Below are 18,838 nucleotides of genomic sequence, written 5' to 3' on the forward strand. Positions count from 1 at the left end.
TGCTTCTGGCTCAAAATGTGGGCTGCTATGTAGCTTACTCACAAATTCAGGAGAGGAATTCTAAATTGACCTACCCAGTGGGACGTATAGGCAGATGAAATATCTTTATTGTGGTAGCTTCTCTGATTGACTCTCACTTGCACTCCCCTCAATATGGATTATGGGGAGGAGGGCTCTAATGATAGGATGCAACCAACCAACTATGTGCAAGGAGGAAGGAAGAAATCTAATTGCCTACCACCTCTTGCTGTAGCCATCGCATCCTGGCCTTACTCCTATTTTTTTCTGTTGTGGTCTGTCAACAACTTTATTGTAGCTTGTTTTCAGGCTGGAAAGTAGAAAGGGTAATAAATCTGACATTTACTCTTACAAGCTCATTTGTTTTTTAGGAGATTATCTTTCCCAGGGGTGAAATCACAGCAAAATATGATCAACACTCTCAAAAGTCCTAGCAGAAGTCAAATATCACAATAATTTAAAAAGTATGCTTAAAACAAAAGCCACCTGTAAATTCGCACATGTAATATGGAAAGATAAAGCACATTTAATATCAATCTGTTTATTCACTCCCCCCACTGAACAACCTGCTTTCTCTGTAGACCAAAGTTTTGGAACTTTGGAAAAGGATTTGTAGCTCATGCTCCTGACTGGTCTTGCTTAACCACGCTGTTATATAATTATATAGATGTGAATGGTTTAAAGACAACTAAATAAGTAAATACTAGTTCTTATATTCACAAGTTTATTTCAAAGCTGACAAAGTACTTTGGGTTTATTAGGGACAAAGGTAGAGTGTCCATTCCTCTTATATGACAAGCCTCAGTCATAACAAATCCGTTCCTATTTTGCTGGTCTTGGTATTACCTCAGTACTCCCAGAGCAGTATTTGACAATCTCCTCTGTGACCGATATTTACTGAAAAGTATGAGAAGGGAGGAAGGGAAGAAATCAATAGTAGCATAACTTTTCTCCTTCAAACTAAGCCGTTCTCTACCAGCATAATATACAAGATCCATCTTGCCATCTAGAGTACCTGAAATGGCACTGGTATAAATGATGGTCGAAGTGTGACACACAGTAAATGTATATTTTTATAAACTATATTGTTAGGGGTGCTATTTTTCATGCAATACTGCAATCTGGATAAATGACGTTAACAGCCCTTGTGCCAGCAAGTCCTTTCTCAAGGAACTTGAACAAGCAAACAATTTCACAGAAAATAAACACATTGATTCACTAATCTATGTCCCCATTAAGAAGAGGGACCAGCTTTGTTTCCAAATGAACCTAAATTACTTCTGTATTGAAAATCTAACAGGAACTAAATAACTGAAAATTGTTTTCAAATACTGCTGTTCATTCTAAAATGCAAGACAACTATCAAGTGTTTCTTGGGGAGATGTAGAGCATCCCAAGTTTTCCAACCTAAAAATGAAACTCATTGGAGAATTTCCACTTTTGACAAAACAGCAAAGCACAGGACTGTTTCTGTAATAGTACAGAATCCCTTTCTTCAAAACAGGAACAAAACTGATAGCAGTCCAGCACGTCACACTTATGTACTGCACTGATATAAAAAGACAAGAAAAAAATTACACAGCTAAGCGGGACAAATCACCTTCACCGAAATATTCACATGATCATTCTTGTGGCAGCTCTGCACTTGCTGCTATAACTGTCTCCTTGGTATCATTTTCAGCCACTGGTGTTTCCATGGAGTTCTCCCCAAACTCAACATGTTGTTCCTTCCCTTGGCTTTCTGCTGGTTTTTCTCCTGGACTTCCATGAGAAGGGGGAAATGGTTCTTCTTTTGTTTCTGCTACCCCTTGTTTTGGTTCTTCCTCATGCTGTTCTTCTGCAGATTCATCTTTAGGAAGAACAACAGCAGAACTGCTTCTCTCATCTCTTTCTCGTTTGTCAGTTCCACTGTCTTCCACTGCTTCAATCTCATCTCCAGCATGTTCTTTTTTCTCTGCTGCAGCATCTTCTGCAGCCTGTTCACCCTCGGGCCCTTCTAAGGCTTCTGATTCATCAACATCTTGGTCAATGGTTTCATCTGTAAATGGGTCATCACCCTGACAAAGGACGAAGCACAGTGTTATCACATGACTGCAAAATTGTCTTCCTATAAGGAAACTCAACCTAAAACATTGAAGTTTGACATTGAGATTCAAGTATGGGTGCTCTATTTTTAAGTCAAAGTACAGTAACAGCAACCCCCTCCCTTTGCCTGAAAACTACTTAAGCAAATCTGCACATGTACCTTCCAGGATCCTAATCCTATGGCACTGTTGTGTCTACCTCACAGAAATATGATCAATTTGCTGCAATGTGTTCCTTGGGGTATCAAGAAAGGGTGAGGTCTTCAGCAAAATTAAATGCCTGTAGCCTCAGAAAATCCAGTAGCAGAATCCACTGCCTTCAGGAAATAGCTAGTTCTGACAGTTGAGATGTATGCAGCTTCCTTCCTATTTTCCAATATATTACATTTTTAGAAAGCTCAGGCGTTGACATAAGCCTACAAGCGAATTACAGGTACTTGTTAGAGTTGCCAGGTTGGGAAACTCTTGGGAGACTGAGTCTGAGGATGACTGAGACCTCAATGGGGGTCAATAACTTAAGAGTCCACCCTCCAGAGCATCCATCTCTCCATGGGAACTGATCTCTGTAGTCTGGAGATGAGTTCTAATTCCAGGGGATCCCCAGGTCCCACCTGGAGGCTGATATCCTTAGTACTCACACACTTTGGAGATCTCATTAAGTAATGCACTCTCTGTGCTCAAGAACACTAAGAGATTACTGTTTTGAGAACAACTGCTCTCACACAAGTCATGCTAACTTTATTAAGACAGGAGATAGAGCTTTCTACAGCACTCTGTGGGAATGGTGCTCTGTAATATTTGGCTGTGGGTGGGTTTTCTTTGCTTTATTAAGAGGAAACACTACGTAAATGAGCAGACTGGCTCATCTGTGCTATGCTGGTGGATTTCAACATGCTTTTGTGCCATTTGCTATGATCCAGCAATACCTACGCCCCTTTCATTCCCTCCTGAACAGATCACTTTCATATGAAACTGACCTGCAGCAAGTTAATGAAAGAAGGCAGCATGCCAGTGGCAGAAATCTTGCAATAAACTGAACAAATACAAGTGATGGGTTCTGAAGTCTTGTACTCACAATGCACAGGAAGTCCTGGTCCTCCATCTGTGCCCATGGAACCCCACCCACGAACTAGGCTGAATACTGCAGTCAAGGATTTCTGCACCCAGCACTTAAGTATTTTGGTTTTATGACCCAGCTGGATCAAATCCTAGACCATACTAGCTGCCTCCATGAAAGAAGATCCATGCAGGTGAAAGACAGAATGACATCTTCTTTGGCTTATTCTCAGGCACCTAGCCAAAGTTACAGATATTCTGGAGTTTTAGAGATCTCCAAACTATACCCTGCGATCTGGACATGTCCATTATCGCTAATGAAAAAAGGAGGGGGGATTTCAAAGTCCCCAATTTGTGGAGACTGTCACAGGCTCCCTCAGGAAGGGCAAGGTGCCAGCATCCTTTAGCAGAGGAAGCATTAGGCCCATGTTCAAGAATCAGCTCTTGATGACAGTCTCACCCTGCCTCCAACCTTCCTTTCTTGGGGAAGGTGCTGAGTAGACTTGATGGGGCAGCTCTGGCATTACCTGGAATCCTCAGACTTCCTTCACCCCTTTCAGCTTGGTTTTGCACCTGGGTATGGTACGGAGAATGTGCTGGGTGGGTCGAAGATCTCCTCCTGCTGATGGACAAAGGTCAGGTGTCCATGCTGATTCTGTTAGACCTGTCGGGAGCCTTTGATACCGTTGATCATGAGGTGTTGCTGAGGCACCTGCGGACCCTAGCAGGGGTAGACGGAGTTGCGCTTGAGTGGTTCCATTTTTTCCTCCGAGATATCCCAGAGGGTGGCACTGGGCAACTGCTCATCTGCCCCAAGGGCTCTCTCGGGAGAGCTACCGCAGGGTTCATTCTGTCACCTCTCTTGTTCAACGTGTATGAGGTGCCGCTAGGGGAGGACAGCCTCAGTATATAGGCCACCAGTGCCAACAACAGGCTGATATTTTCAGCTCAAAGTCTCTTTCACTGGACCCAGAGAACAGAGTCTCAGTTTTCCTAGTGTCTGCCTAGCAGAGACCAGAACTTAACTGGCAGAAACTCAGTCTGGATAAGACCAAAGTATCACCATAGGGGCAGGGGGCAGATGTTCAGGAGATGGCAGATGCAAGACCTGCTCCCCATTAGTCATGGTTGCCACCAGAGGGTCCTGTTGATTCTTGGATCTTGCCCTGGATTCCCATGGCAAAGGTATTTCTTTTCATCTTCACCTGGTCAGACGGTTGCAATCTTTCCTCTTAGAAGTAGAATACACCAATTACCCATGGCCAAGTGGGCTACATGAGCAAACCCTTGATGGTCACACAGGAGTGTCTCCATGTGCTACAAATTCCCATGCAGGCAGGCATGGTTCCCTTTAGGGGCTTATCAAATCCCCTGCTTTGCAGACTGTGCTCTATTTCCAGTCCTTATCAGGTTAAAGCTCTGGTTTTAATCTACAGGGCCAAATCCAAATGTTTTGGAGGCCCTGGTCTACCTCATAAAATGGTCTTCCCACGAGAGATCTTTAGGAAGAACACAGAGATGAACAATAGATGAGAAGTTTTGTTTTTTGTTAAGTTAGACCTTCCAACTTTCTGGGATATATCAATGCACAGCCTACCTTTTCAAGAGACAATTTACCCATACTGTGAAAAGAAATGCAATGCATCCATCTAATCTTTCAGCCCATCAAGCAGTGCTTAAATTGTGTTCAATGCTCCTTCAATACAGGATTTTACACTATCTTTGTCAGTGGGCTGTCTTGAAGACACATTTTAATTTGGATGCTTTTCACCACTAGCTAAAATCAGGCAGAGACTTATTACGTACAGCTTGCTTGTGTGAGTATCCAGGACTGGGGGGGGGGGGATGGCATATTACTCAAAGACACACTACACTAGGTCCAAACAATACATAAAGAACAAAGCTGTAACTTTGCATCTCTCCCTCTTATGCGAAAGTCACATGCAGCAATACCAGTCCAAGGCTAACCTGGAGCTCATGTTCCCTTGGCCTGCTAACTTACCTTGAGGTACTTTTCTAGCATTTTCACAATGTGTTTGCTATTTAGGACACTCTTAGCTACATGGAAACTAGCTTTCTTGAAATGTTCAGCCGCCATCTAGAAAGAGCAGATATACAAGTAATTATGATGATTAAGAACAAAAAAAAGTGTGAACTGGATACAGGATGCTGCATTCCTTGTTCTCTCTATTCTGCATCGTCCACTATTAGTATGTGCCCACTTTCTATATATATAGAAAAAACTTTTAGACTGAGATGGCCATTGAAGGCCTCTTGCTGTAGTCTTCTGTGTGAGGCTTTTATTCAGGAATCTTCAATGTGTGTGGACATCAAACCAGAGAGATTTATGTCAGGTGAAAATTTTATGACAAGCAAAGAACTGAAATGTGTGAAATAACAAATAATTAAGGTTTCTCTACTGTCCAAAGTTAGTTCATTAGGGAGCAAAATATGGACAGAAAATAAAACTCATAAAATGTTTCTACTATACTCTATATCAGTGGTCCCCAACCTGCGGCCCGCGGCCCGGTGCCGGGCCGTGAAGGCCATGGCGCCGGGCCGCGGCTCCCTCTCCCCGCCCCCCCTCCCGCAGTAAAAAACTTCCCAGGCCGCAAGCTTGCGGCCCGGGAATCTTCTTACTGCGGGAGGGCAGGGAGAGGGAATCGGGGCCGGGCCGCGATTCGGCCGCTCATGGAGCTTTTGCGCATGCGCGGCCCGCGGGCGCGGCACTATGCGCGGGTGCGGCACGATGCCCTGCCGGTCCCCAGCCTCAAAAAGGTTGGGGACCACTGCTCTATATCTAAGGTTTCATACTCTGACTTCTCACATAGCTTGTTTCTGAATTTCTTTGCATACAATATAATAAAATAAGAACCAGACAGGATTTAAAGCACTTTGTTTCAACTGTAATGGTAGGACAAAAGTACATAATTGTTACTAAAAGTATGAAATAAGCAATTATTCAAGCACTATGTAAGGGAACATGCACTCTTCCTAGCACAGGTATTAAATTATTTCGATCTTTTATGAAAAATATTATTCCTGGCCTACAACCAGCAAGCAGATTAGTTTGGTATCTCAGAAAGACAGAAATTGTGATTTCCAGTAAGTTTCAGAAACTTCAAATATATCTCAATCCAAACTTTTCTTGTACTCCTTCACAAATTGGAACCAGAATAAACATTATCCTCAAACTTTGTTTTCAGTCAACAAATCTTATTTTCAGTGCATTTCCCAACCTTCATGATAACAATTGCCTTGTAGCATTTTTCACCCATCCACACAAAGGGTAAAAAGGTAAAGGTATCCCCTGTGCAAGCACCGAGTCATGCCTGACCGTTGGGGTGATGCCCTCTAGCGTTTTCATGGCAGACTCAATACGGGGTGGTTTGCCAGTGCCATCCCCAGTCATTACTGTTTACCCCCCAGCAGGGTAACTTTCTGCAAATGGAATTCAACATTCAAATGATATTGGGGATCTTTTTTGACTTGAATTGGGTATATAGGGTGAAATTAACAAATTACATTTTCTGATTTTTATTTCTGTACTACCCAAAATAATTGTTTACTGAAGTTCATTGGCTTTTTTTTTTTTTTTAACTCTGAAGTCTATTGTTTTTTGGGGGAGATTTATGGACTCTACTTGGACCACTGCTGAAATAAGAGACTGCTAAATCATCTAACAAAACATTTCTATAGATTTTAATTTTGGGGAATCTGAGAAGATTCCTTGGACTGATTGCTACCTCTCATTCAGAAGGCAAACAAAGACAGGACATACATACTAGCTGTTCTGGTCCAAAAAATTACGCCCCTACTGAATTCAGCCCCGAAGATTGGGGCAGTCATTAGCAACCTGAAAGCACATTAGTAATTTCTCTGAACAAAAGCTCTCAACTGTGAAAACTTTAAAACTTTAAAAATCTAAAAATTATTAACTTTAAATAGAATCCCCATGCAGTCCAAAAATGGTCAAGTAATCTGTTGTAATTTTGTAAATGGTATCAGATTCACCCAAAAGATACTAGGGCTACTTACCCTGCGGTTCCTGTTGTGATCGACGGACCTCAGGTGTCTCTGAAGAAGATGATGTTGTGCAGGGATTAGCATATCACAAGCCATGCAGTGAGCTGCTTCTATCTTCTTGAAGAAGTGTTCCTGGCCAATTCCTAAGATGGCACAAATTGGAATTAGATACTAACCATAACAGTGGATGAAAAATCATTAACTTGCCCTGGTATAAGATTTCACATACATTATTATTGTTATTGTTGTTATTATTGGATTTATTAACCATCCCTCTCTATAAGGAACAGGCTCTCTCTTAACCAATCGGGCTAAGCATAAAACATGCAAAATTGTTATTCATGCTATTATTATGGCATTAAAGCATTCCACAAATCTTAGTTCAATCCTCCTTAGGGCAATTCGACCCAGACCCATGAAAAGTTAATGCTGCAGCAGTGGCTGTAATCTGACATTCTCATCTAAATATTGCTGCAAAGTCACATCAACAATGCTTTTACTCCACTTACTAAACACTTATTTTCCAGCTATGCCACCAGGAAGAAGTCTGCCTCTATTATTAATGGCTTATATCCTTCATCCATGTTTCAAACCTAATGTTATTCATCATCACGTTTTTTTAAAAAAAACACCTTTTAAAGACCTGTCACAGGATATGAATGCCTATACTGATCATCAAGAGGCTCTGCAAATTCTGGAAAAAGGAATCTCAAATTCCAATCATAGTATCATAAAAAAGAATTAAGCCATTTTGCTTTATTTGTATAATTTTACTTTTTAGCACAATATGGAATTTCTGGTAAAGAGTAAATGTCACGTGCTATGCCTGGCCATGCCAGTGTATATGTTCCTCCCACCCGGGAGCTGGGTTGGCTGCCCCACAGTCTCTTCTGGCTGCCCATCGTCCTCCCTCCATTCTGTTTCAGTCATCCCTTGCTGCTCTGTAGTTCAAACAACCTTATCTTTGTAGTGTTTGGTATGATAAACAATCCTGTTTCGGCTCTAGCATTGGGTATGAGAAGGCTTGTCTCTTGTTTTCACACTGTTTTAGGATCAAACAAGTATGCTGTGGGAAAGTAAAACTGACGTGTAAATCTTGGATTGTGGGGTGGGGAAGGGAGAGGGTATAGCTACCTGAGTTCTCTACTGTTTCTTGTCGTTGACAATGCTTACCTGTGATGCTGACTACCTGTAGATGCTACCCTGTTGCCCTAATAAAGACTACCCTTGGTTTCCCCAACAACTGGGACTCCTGCATGTCTGTTTTATAGGGGTTCATTTCAGGAGTGCACCCCAGGACCATTACACTAAACAGGACAAGTGGGATGGAGCAGCTGCACTGGCTACCAATTGAATACCAGATCAGGTTTAAACTTGCTGTTTTTCATCTTCAAGGCCTGGGTGCTATGTTCCTAAAGGACCATCTGTTTGCCTATCCCCCCCCCCCCCAAAAAAAAGCGACTGGTCCCAAAGAAATCAGCCTGGCTTCAACTAGAGCCAGAGCCTTTACATCTGTGGCTCCAAGCTGGTAGAACGAGCTTCCCAATAAGATCAAGGCAAGCCAAAATACACCCTTCTCAGCTCACTGACTTCATCAGATGGACTTAGAAGGGTGTAATTCTTACAATTGTACTGCTTTTCTCATAGCTGGGATAACTTACCCTTAAAAGGGTCTGGTTTTGGCTTGGTGCCCTCTTTCTCTGTCAACTCTTGACGGCGTTTCCCAATTTTCTTATTTCTGTTCACAATATACTTCTGGAAATTGGGGAAAGAAAAGTTTATAAAATTGTTGAATTGTATACAGACTAATAAAAGTAACTTAATACAAGAGGACAACCACATAAATAAGGTAATTAGTCTCTTTCCCTTGCTCTCTGGATGAAGTTGCACCTCAGATAACACATCCAATGCAACAGCATCTTTCCTTCAAGCTTCTGAATAAGATTTCTCAAATGAGGACCCTAACGGCCCATGAGGAAAATGACAAGTAGATGCAGACCTAGACAGTCAGCGCTACTCAGAATTAAGATGTGCTAGACAAATGATGCACCAGCAACTCAAAAAACCTTGTTTAGACACACTTGCAATGAAGATCTACAACTGGCAATTATTGATTGAGGGGCCCAGCAGCAGTTACCCAGTTTAGAACTGAAGATCTGAAGGCAACATACCTGCAGGAACTCTACAGTTTTGTCAGGCAACTTTGTTCCAATGTATCGCAACACCTCTTTGTGAAATTTGCTCTGTAGATGTTTCTCAATTTCTTCATCCTCAAAGCTTCGGAATTTACACACAGAACAAGCAAACTGAATTCTGAAGGAAGACATTTAAATTTGATTTATTTTCCCAAATACTTCTGAAAGCACTTAGGAAATTTAGTTATTTATAAGCAAAAAGACAACTTACTTCACCGTTCTGGCAACAGACATACACACACATGCAAACATAACACAGCCTTATCACTTCTACCTCAGGTACTGCTATACTATCCAGTGAACTAAAATTGTAAATCTATTGTATTCTGGAGATCAGTCAGATTTTCAAATTCTCTCTTTGTTGCAGTGGGGGGGGGGGGAGTCTGTATAACTGTAAAAGGTAAAGGTAAAGGTATCCCCTGTGCAAGCACCGAGTCATGTCTGACCCTTGGGGTGACGCCCTCTAGCGTTTTCATGGCAGACTCAATATGGGGTGGTTTGCCAGTGCCTTCCTCAGTCATTACCGTTTACCCCCCAGCAAGCTGGGTACTCATTTTACCGACCTCGGAAGGATGGAAGGCTGAGTCAACCTTGAGCCGGCTGCTGGGATTGAACTCCCAGCCTCATGGGCAAAGCTTTCAGACAGCTGCCTTACCACTCTGCGCCACAAGAGGCTCTTTGTATAACTGTAGAATAGTATAAATACACAACCAAGTGTATGCCAAGTTTTTTTAAATCATGTTTGAGGCAGCCTAGGTATTTTCTAAATAAACTTGAAGAACCTGCTCCAGCAAATAGTTTTAAACTTCACCATTTCAAATGCCTCCTTTAGATTTAAGAGCCAGTGAGGTGTATCACAAACAAATAATAGCAATAAGTGTTGGACCAGGATCTAAGATTTTAAGGTTTGAATCTCATTCTGCCATGCAAGTTTGCTGTGTGATCTTGGGCCAGGTTCAAACTCCAACCTAACCTACCACACAGGGCTCCTGTGCAGGTAAATCAGAACAGAGAAGAATGTGAGCTGCTTTGAGTCCTCAATGGGGAGGAGTGAATAAATAAACGATTACAAATAGATGGAAATGTCAAAATTGATCAAGCAAATTATTTTTAGTTTATATGAATTAAATTAATAAATACAGTCCTGCAGATGTGTTATGGAACAGGACTACACCAAAAGAGCTTGGAGGCTGCACAGGATATCCTAAACTCAGTTTACAAGGCACCATTTCAATTAGGTGGGAAACTGATTCCTTCCATTAGGAAGGAAGAGTTAGCTTAAGAAGTTTCTGCAAGGAAGCAGGGGCCTCTGAAGCAACCCCTCATTTTCTAATGGGAGAGGTACTTCGTGTTTCTCATATGGAGTAGGTTGACGGAGAGAAGCCAAATGAAATTATGACAAATTATGATAATTACAAGCCACTAATTCACTACCAATCTTTTATGGAATCACTATTTATGTTAAAAAAATAACCTACCCTGCCTTTCCAATGTTGTGATCCAAAGCAGTTCACAATAACACCATGTATATCAACAGCTTATTACTTTTCATTTGTGATGACACACATGGATTAAACATGTGAACACAGAGTCACTGCAAGACATCATAATGGGTGCAAAATTATTGAAACATACTATTTTAGAGTCGAGCCAGTAATTAGTCATAAAATATAGAACAGAATTAACGGGGCACCCAATTAAATTTAAATGTCAGTGAACATGGCAAAGCAACAAAATATTCCATTCCCTCAATTATGTATTAGAAGACTAGGTGGGACATTGAACATAATGGCCAGGCCGGGAGTGGCAGTCAACAAATACAATCTGGAGCAGCTTCGCTGTATAATATAGAAAGCTAAGGCCTAGGTGTGCAGAGAGTGGGCAGGGCTAGTCTGCCTTCTGATTGGTCCAAAGATCGGACTGGCCCCACCCCCAGTCTTAGGACCAATAGGGAGGTGACCCAGTCTGCCCCCCCCCCAGCCCAGCCAGGGGCAATTTGGCAACATCGCAGCCAATCTGCCCCTGACCACCACAGGGAGAGGAGGTTGGTAGAGCTGCCAAGGTAGGTGAGAACCGAGGCTTGGACTGGCCGCACCAGCCCTTTTCGCCCCAGAGCTGTCCTAACTGTCACGTCCGACAACTTCCCTCACTTTGCCTCAGACCACTGACAGAGCTGGCAGGTGACTGGTGAGTGCGCTCCCTCCCCCTTCGTTTCAGGCCTGCTGTGAAGGAGCCTCTGACAGCCCCTGACTGAGGTGAGGGAGGCGTTTCCGACAGCAATGCAGACAAGTCTGTGGGGGTAACTTGGGCTTTCCTTCTGAGGGTGGGGAAGCTTTCCCCTTCTGCCAAACAGTTGGCTGACAGAGAGGCCACAGAAAAGCCCCTTCTCACTTAAAATACTGCTGTGGCCGGCCTTGCTGCTGGAGGGAAGAAGCAGTCAAGCAACTCTCTGCAGATTTGAGGCCTACTGCACAGGGTTGTTGTGCAGATGAAACTGGATGCTGTTGTGAAGGTTCTTTTGTCTCCTGTTTCATCTGCACAACAACCCTGTGCAGTGTTTCAACTCAACAACCTGTGTGGGAAGCAAATGTTTCTTCTCCACAACAACCCTGTCCAAACTCCCCAGCAGCCCTTTCAGCCTGGGGAGCTGATCTTTATAGTCTGCAGATGACCTGAAATTCCAGGAGCTCTCCACACCCCACCTGGAGTTGGATACCCCTGGGTTGGAAATATTTCTGGAGGTTTGGAGGTGGGACTTCAAAATCGCATAATGACTCAGAGTCCAGCTTTCAAAGTAACCATTTTTGCCTGAAGAGCTGATCATTATAAAGAAGGGAAATGATGTTGAACGCAGAACTGGGAGGAATTGGTTGCCATGTAATCTCCCCCTAAGAAGAGTCCCCAGTGTGATTTTCCCTTCACATATCCAAAAACACGGCTCTGGAAAGCTCATCTGTAACCACTAGGCAGCAACAACAACAACAAACCTTTAATAGCATATAAAAGTACAATATAAGAAGGGAAAGTGTAAAAGGATCCACTGCTAGAGAAAACAAAGGCAAAGATCACGCTTTAGAGCAGTGGTCCCCAACACCCGGGCTGCGGCTCCCTCTTCCCGCCCCCCCCCCCCCGCAGCAAGAAGCTTGCCATGCCGCGAGCAAATCGGCCACTTCAGCGGCCCGGCAAGCTTCTTGCTTCGGGGGGGGGGGGGAGAGAAGCTTGCCGGGCTGCAAGCTAATTGGCTGCTTCGGCGGCTGATTTGCTCGCAGCCTGGAGGGGCGGGGAGAGGGAGCCGCAGCTGCCGGCATGCCGGCAGCGCAAACGCACATGTGCAGACTTGCCACGCATGCACATTTGCGTCCGGCGGGACCAAAAACGAGCACGTGTGGCAGGTCTGCGCTTGCGCCCCGCCGGATGCAAACGCGCATGCGCGGCAAGTCTGTGCATGCGCTGCAAGTCTGCGCATGCACGTTTGCGCTGGGGCTGCCGCGCGTGCGTGGGGTCCCGGGTCACCCTATTCTCCCACCCCGTAATAGTGGTCCGCGGCCGCCGAAAGCAGCAGACTGCTGCTTTAGAGGAAGACACAATACATTCACAATTTCTCATGGCAAGTTATAAAAACTTTGCAACTGGTTCAATTATATCAGAGTTCTGGGATGTCAAAAGAAACTGAATCTTACATTCATCCGAATACAGTTCTCTTTTGCACAGCAGTGAATTAAGAAATTTAGCTCGAATCGAGGAATAAAATGGACAATGGAAGAAAACATGTGTAATTGATTCTATACAGCATTGTCCACAGGGGCACAACCTAGCTGAATGCGGGATCTGTTAAAATCTCCCATATAGCACAGCAGAAGGAAGAGCATTAGTTCTAGCTAACATGAATGCTCTACGCTGTTGTGGGATGATTAGATAATAGAAGTACGCAGCTAGGGGCTGAGAGCTTAGTGAGATCCCCAAGCTGAATGGCGAGCAAATGTTTCTAGCTATACTGCTATGTTCCTGCACTTCTATGTCTAACAGTCTGCCTTTAATTGAATTAAATGCAGTCTTTTCAGATACCAGATACAAGAAGTCTAAAGAGATTCCTATAGATTTAATTTTCCCTCAATGTGTCTTAACCAAGTAGATGACTTCAGATAGCATAAGGGAAATTAGACTATTGGGGTCAGATCTAAAATGAATGCGAAGCCAGAACTTGATTGTTAACAACCATGCTCTGGTTTCCAATAGTCTTTGGCTGGTTTGTAGACATAGGACTGCATAAGAGACACAGTTCATGGTCCCAAGGATTTTACGAAGTAAGACAGATTGGAGACTTTCAACTGCTTGGTTAAAAGCGTTGATCCAAATGGGGATGCCATAAAGCAGTTGGGCACTTAGTTTCCCATTGAATACTTTGAGGGCTGCTGGCACCTACTGGTTACCACTGGTGTAGAAGAAATGTGTAATTGTCAGGGCACTAGTTTTTGCAGATGTGATTGCATATTTCCTCTGTGTAGCCCAATTTGCATTATGGTAACCACTATGCCACAATTCCCAAAGGTCAGTCCTCTCCCACACTCAACTAACATTCCAAACCACAGGTTCTTGACACCCATCTCTCCACACCATGCCCATATTTGTCACCACGCCACCACAACTGCCACACAACACACACATTCAACCCATGCCCTTACAGACTGGACAACCCCCCCCCCCCTTCCTCTTCCCACTGCCAAGCTCTAGTACCCATTGTATTCCTGGATATAATGGGCTATGTCCCTAGTTATAAATAAATAAACAATCTGCAAAGGAGGAATTGGGAGAAGTCCAAGAATATTTTATAGAAGTAGATTTTTAAAAAATATATGCTTACCTGTCCATAGCACGGTCCCTCATTCGATCCCGGCGTTTTTGTTTCTCTTTCCTTTGTTTGGTCTCTTCATCTTCGTCATCACAGCCATCACCTGATCCTACAGAGAGTTATATTTAAAGCAGGTCTTTAAGAGACAACATCACTTGCAAAATCTGATCTCGTCCCTTGATTTGCTTTACTTAGGGCCATTATGGACCTCAATTGGACAGCATTAAATAAAACAAAAAAATGACTTGTCAGTGCTCCATGTGGCAAGTGCAATTTTAAAAGGCTCATGTATGTCATCTGTCCACCATTATTCAGCAGCATTATGCAGGCCTAGTCATTATACCCCTGCCCACAAAAGAAGAACACTGACACAGGAACATACTTTCCAGAAGCATTTTCCACTTTCATGTTGGAGTTTTAACATTTAAATCCACCCTCAATGCAGCTGTAAGCCAGCATGGTGTTAACTGTTTGATTCTGCTGTAAGTGGAGTGGGGAATTAAGTCCCCACTTAATTATGAAATTCACTAGATAGCCAGTGTCTGTCTCACTGGCTTGATGAACAACTACAATCTCACTCTGATAGATTAGCAACAAAGACAAGCTACAAAGCTATAAAGGGATGTTGTTGTAATTAGTAGTATTTAGGTTTTATTGCATTGTGCCATTTAGCTTTTTGATTGGAATGTCTCAAAACAGGATACAATTAATTAAAATTCACAATAAAACTCAAAATAATTATTATATAAAACCAAGTAGAGGAGCCAATAACCTTTCATCTTAAAAACCCCACGTATCAGTAACTAAAAAATGTGATATAACTTAGGTACTCTATTCATCCTTACCTTGTCCATTTTTCATTAGAATGTCTACAGAATGTAACAATGCAATGCTAAGAAGAATTGCACCCTTGTAAGCTTACTGACTCTAACAGGCTTAGAAGAACGCACTTCCAGTTAGGATGAACTGGAAGAGATACAAGTTGATTAGTGGGGAAATAAGTGAATGACAAAATGGCAAATTCATTCAATGGCAGGATGCAAGCTTTAGAGGCTAAAGGATTCACGTTCAGCTCTTAGCTTTGCCTGTTATAGATTTCAGGTAGCGAGATATATGCCTTGGACCCAAGAAAGGCATAGCCTTTTCAGAATTTGCATTGGGGTCAAAGTGGAAAGTTCCCAGAAATTAATTCCGTGCTGTTATTACATTAAAATATTGACTGGAAACAAAGTAGCAAGACTCAAAACATTACATAGTTCTATAATGGATGTCACATTTAAAATACACAATTCTGTCCTTCTGAAAAGTAAAGAAGTAAAATAATAGTGAAGTATGATCAGAAAGTTTGAGCATTTTCTAGACAAGTTAAAGAGTTTGAGGGAACTATTAGCATTCTGCAGGGCCTGTAAATTGGAGGTCTTCTGCCAGGTCTATGGATAAAGCCGGGGCATGGAAGATTATAGGGGCCCCCCGGAAGATACTGCCATCTTATCTGCAAATCATCGCACTGGTGGCTGTCAGTAAATGTAAGCCTCTGGCACACCATGACACAGTCGTTCCGTTCAGGGAGAGAGATGATATTTTTACCACCAAGTTATTATAATGTAAAGGGTTTTTAATGGGATATTGTGTGATTACGTTTTATGTGGGGTTTTAACAATGTGAACTGCCACGAGACAGCTTGTTGTGGGTGGCGGGATATTGAATGAATGAATGAATGAATGAATGAATGAATGAATGAATGAATGAATGAATGAATGAGGCAATCCTGATTTTCTCACACACTAACAAGCACAAGTGATAGAAACTTCAGCAGTTTATTCAGCTCATGCTATAATTTCCATTAATATTCTGCCATTACACCCCCCAAAAAGCATGCAATTATGGGCCAAAGATTTATTAACTAACATTTCTAGAAGATACACGGGTTAGGATAATTAAATCTAAAAGACAACAACATAAAAGAAAGGAAATAGATTAGATATGCTTGCTGAATGGTGAACTTCACCCTACCTTTACAGCATTACATTAAAACCTTCATAATGCTCCTTAAAAAAAAAAAGGATAGGGGAGAGAGAAAACAGCTTTAATACTACATGTTATTTCAAAATTTCATGCAAGGTGTTGTGCTACAATGCTATTAATCAGAGATATTAATTGTTTTTATCCAATTTACTAATCCCTATTTAAGACAAAAATTGTAGCAATACAACTCAGAAATATCAAGAAAGTGGTTCAAACACAACCCAGATTTTTTAGACTCTTTAAAAGGCTCTTCTCACAGACCTGTTGAAGTTTTGACAATGTAAAGCCCCCACCCCACTCAAATTTCATTATTTTGGTCGCAAAGACTAGCCATGGAAACAGCAGGAAAGACTTTAAGGCCTTGCTCTTATCTTCTTTATGGTGTGTACAACAGTGGTCCCCAACCTTTTTATCACCGGGGACCAGTCGACGCTTGACAATTTTACTGAGGCCCCCGGGGGGAGGATAGTCTTTTGCCGAGGGACATTGCTGCCACCGCCTAAGCCCCTGCTCCAATTGCTTTCCTGCTAGTGCTTTCCTGCTAGTTCCCACTGCCCACTGGGGGGTGCTACCAGCAGCAGCTGCACACTGCCACTCCAAGGGGGAGCCCCAGCCATGGTGGCCACTGGAGAGCACCAAAGGTGAGCCAGCGGCAGAGTGGCAGGCCAGCCCCCAGGGCAGCAGCCAGGGAGGAGGACGAGGAGGAGCTGCGGCCCGGTACCAACTGATCCACGAACCAGTCCCGGTCCCCGGACCGGGGGTTGGGGACCGCTGGTGTACAAGACATCCTGTCCTGCCTATACTGTGTTTCTGTTAGGTCACTGGGATAAAACAGGAAGGAAAGAACTGAAGGATCAAGAAGGTCCTGCATACATATAACTGCATTATGACTTTAATCAATATTATTTTGCAAGTGTACAGAAGGTGGACAAGTAAGCCTGTCACTTGCTTTCTCCACTGTAATAGTCACTGAAATATCAAGAGACCAGGTTCACACAAAATTACTTACACCTTTATCGCCTTCATCTCCTGATTTGTCATCTCCTTCACCATAATCTGTCAAATCAACAAAATACAATTCAACCAATTTGGGATACTACATCCTTTCTTTTAATAATACAACAGTAGCCCTTTATAAGAATTGCTTAAATCAGAAAACTGTTTCTCAACTTCTAGTAAGAGAAGATAACTTGCTTTTTCATCTTGGCTTCTAATCCTCTTAATCTTTATTCACGGATTCAAATTACCAGTTTCTAAGAGGAACTATCACAATATTGTAAAGTCCACAGCAACCTTTCAGTAAAAGTAAAATTTTATCATGACGTGTTATAAATTTCTAATAACTAGAAACCAGGAGTGTTAATATCAGACTGAAATTATTAGCAGCACTTCCACTGAACTACAGCATCTCAAAAATAAAATCCTTACCATTATCAGAGCCATCTCCTTCACTATCTGTCTTTGCCTGTTTGCTTTCAGGTTCATCTCCACTTTGGGACTGTTTCCGCTTACGAAAGCTGCCTTCATTATCTGAACGCCCACCTGGACGACCACGGAAACCTCTCCTTTTTGGCTAAAATTACAAATTGAGTAAAACATGCTTCGTCAATTTATCTTCAATAACCACCACATTACAAAGTTCATCCTATGTTTTCTTCCACTAAATCTGCATAACCACATCTCCTTTAGTATAAGACACAACCCTGCCAACATGCCTCAAGTAAAACCCATGAATCACTGGTAATATAATTATTTTTAGTCCCATTTAAGTAAAACAAAGATAACTGAAATGGCTGAAGAACATTATGTCATCTGTCAAGATCTCTTCTCATTGACTGCAGTGTAAGGTTTTAACAATAGCCTACTCCTCTTTCCACTAAAGCTTACTAAAGCAACCTGAATAGATACAAAGAGCAACAATTGAACTGAACCGAACCAAACAATTCCCATTCAGAACCCATTCATATGAAACAATTCCCATTCAGAACATTTTGAACTTACTCTACTTCGTGATCTGCCATAGCCATAGGACATGTTCCCAGGAAACTTTCCAGTACCCTGCATTCCCATCATGCCATAATCATAATCGCCATAGTTGCCATAATCTCCATGGTCTCCATAGTTGCCATAATCACCATAATCTCTGTACTCAGGGACAAGTGCTTGGGAAAAGAGTGATGGAAGCCTGTTCTGTCCAGGCCCAGGTCCATGCTCTGGTCCACCCATATTCCTGCCACCCATATAATTCATCTGATTCCATCGTGCAGACAGCCGTTCTGTACTTGATGGCACGAAGCGGTCACGAATGAAAGTGTTCAGATGTCCTTGGCTCTGGGCTCTCCCTCTACCAAAGCCATAGTTGTTTCCTCTGCCGCGAGGCTGATCTCTGCGATTACTAGCAACATCATACTGGCTTCCGAAAGAATCATTCCTGTCAAATCCACCTTCACTATAGTCATAGTTGGTTCTGTACATGTCACGGTCAGGCACTGAGGCTCTAGAGTCATAAGACTCAAAGGACTCAAATCTGAAAGAGCTGAATCACAAAGGATGTTGTCAATAGTTAATAGACACTTTGAAAACAA

The 18,838-nt window shown here is 42.6% G+C and overlaps 1 protein-coding gene across 3 annotated transcripts in view; it reads right to left on the reverse strand.

Annotated features, from left to right (window-relative positions):
• Positions 1-725: 725 nt before the first annotated feature.
• The window catches only part of AKAP8 (A-kinase anchoring protein 8), a 30,905-nt gene continuing 12,792 nt past the window's right edge, over positions 726-18,838 (reverse strand). The window contains exons 5-14 of one of the 3 annotated variants that reach the window (XM_077327449.1): positions 18,255-18,789; positions 17,682-17,826; positions 17,265-17,309; positions 14,241-14,337; positions 9,356-9,497; positions 8,846-8,939; positions 7,197-7,327; positions 5,161-5,256; positions 1,619-2,075; positions 726-915 (exon numbers count right to left, since the gene is read on the reverse strand). In XM_077327449.1, the coding sequence (XP_077183564.1) occupies positions 1,641-2,075; positions 5,161-5,256; positions 7,197-7,327; positions 8,846-8,939; positions 9,356-9,497; positions 14,241-14,337; positions 17,265-17,309; positions 17,682-17,826; positions 18,255-18,789 (1,720 nt within the window). In that variant the 3' untranslated portion in view covers positions 726-915; positions 1,619-1,640. Of the gene's footprint in view, positions 2,076-3,685; positions 3,880-5,160; positions 5,257-7,196; positions 7,328-8,845; positions 8,940-9,355; positions 9,498-14,240; positions 14,338-17,264; positions 17,310-17,681; positions 17,827-18,254; positions 18,790-18,838 lie in introns of all 3 variants that reach the window. The other 2 variants (XR_013229350.1, XM_077327448.1) reach the window with 2 other exon arrangements.

This window comes from Paroedura picta, chromosome 3 (assembly GCF_049243985.1).
Source record: "Paroedura picta isolate Pp20150507F chromosome 3, Ppicta_v3.0, whole genome shotgun sequence".
Lineage (NCBI taxonomy): Eukaryota > Metazoa > Chordata > Lepidosauria > Squamata > Gekkonidae > Paroedura > Paroedura picta.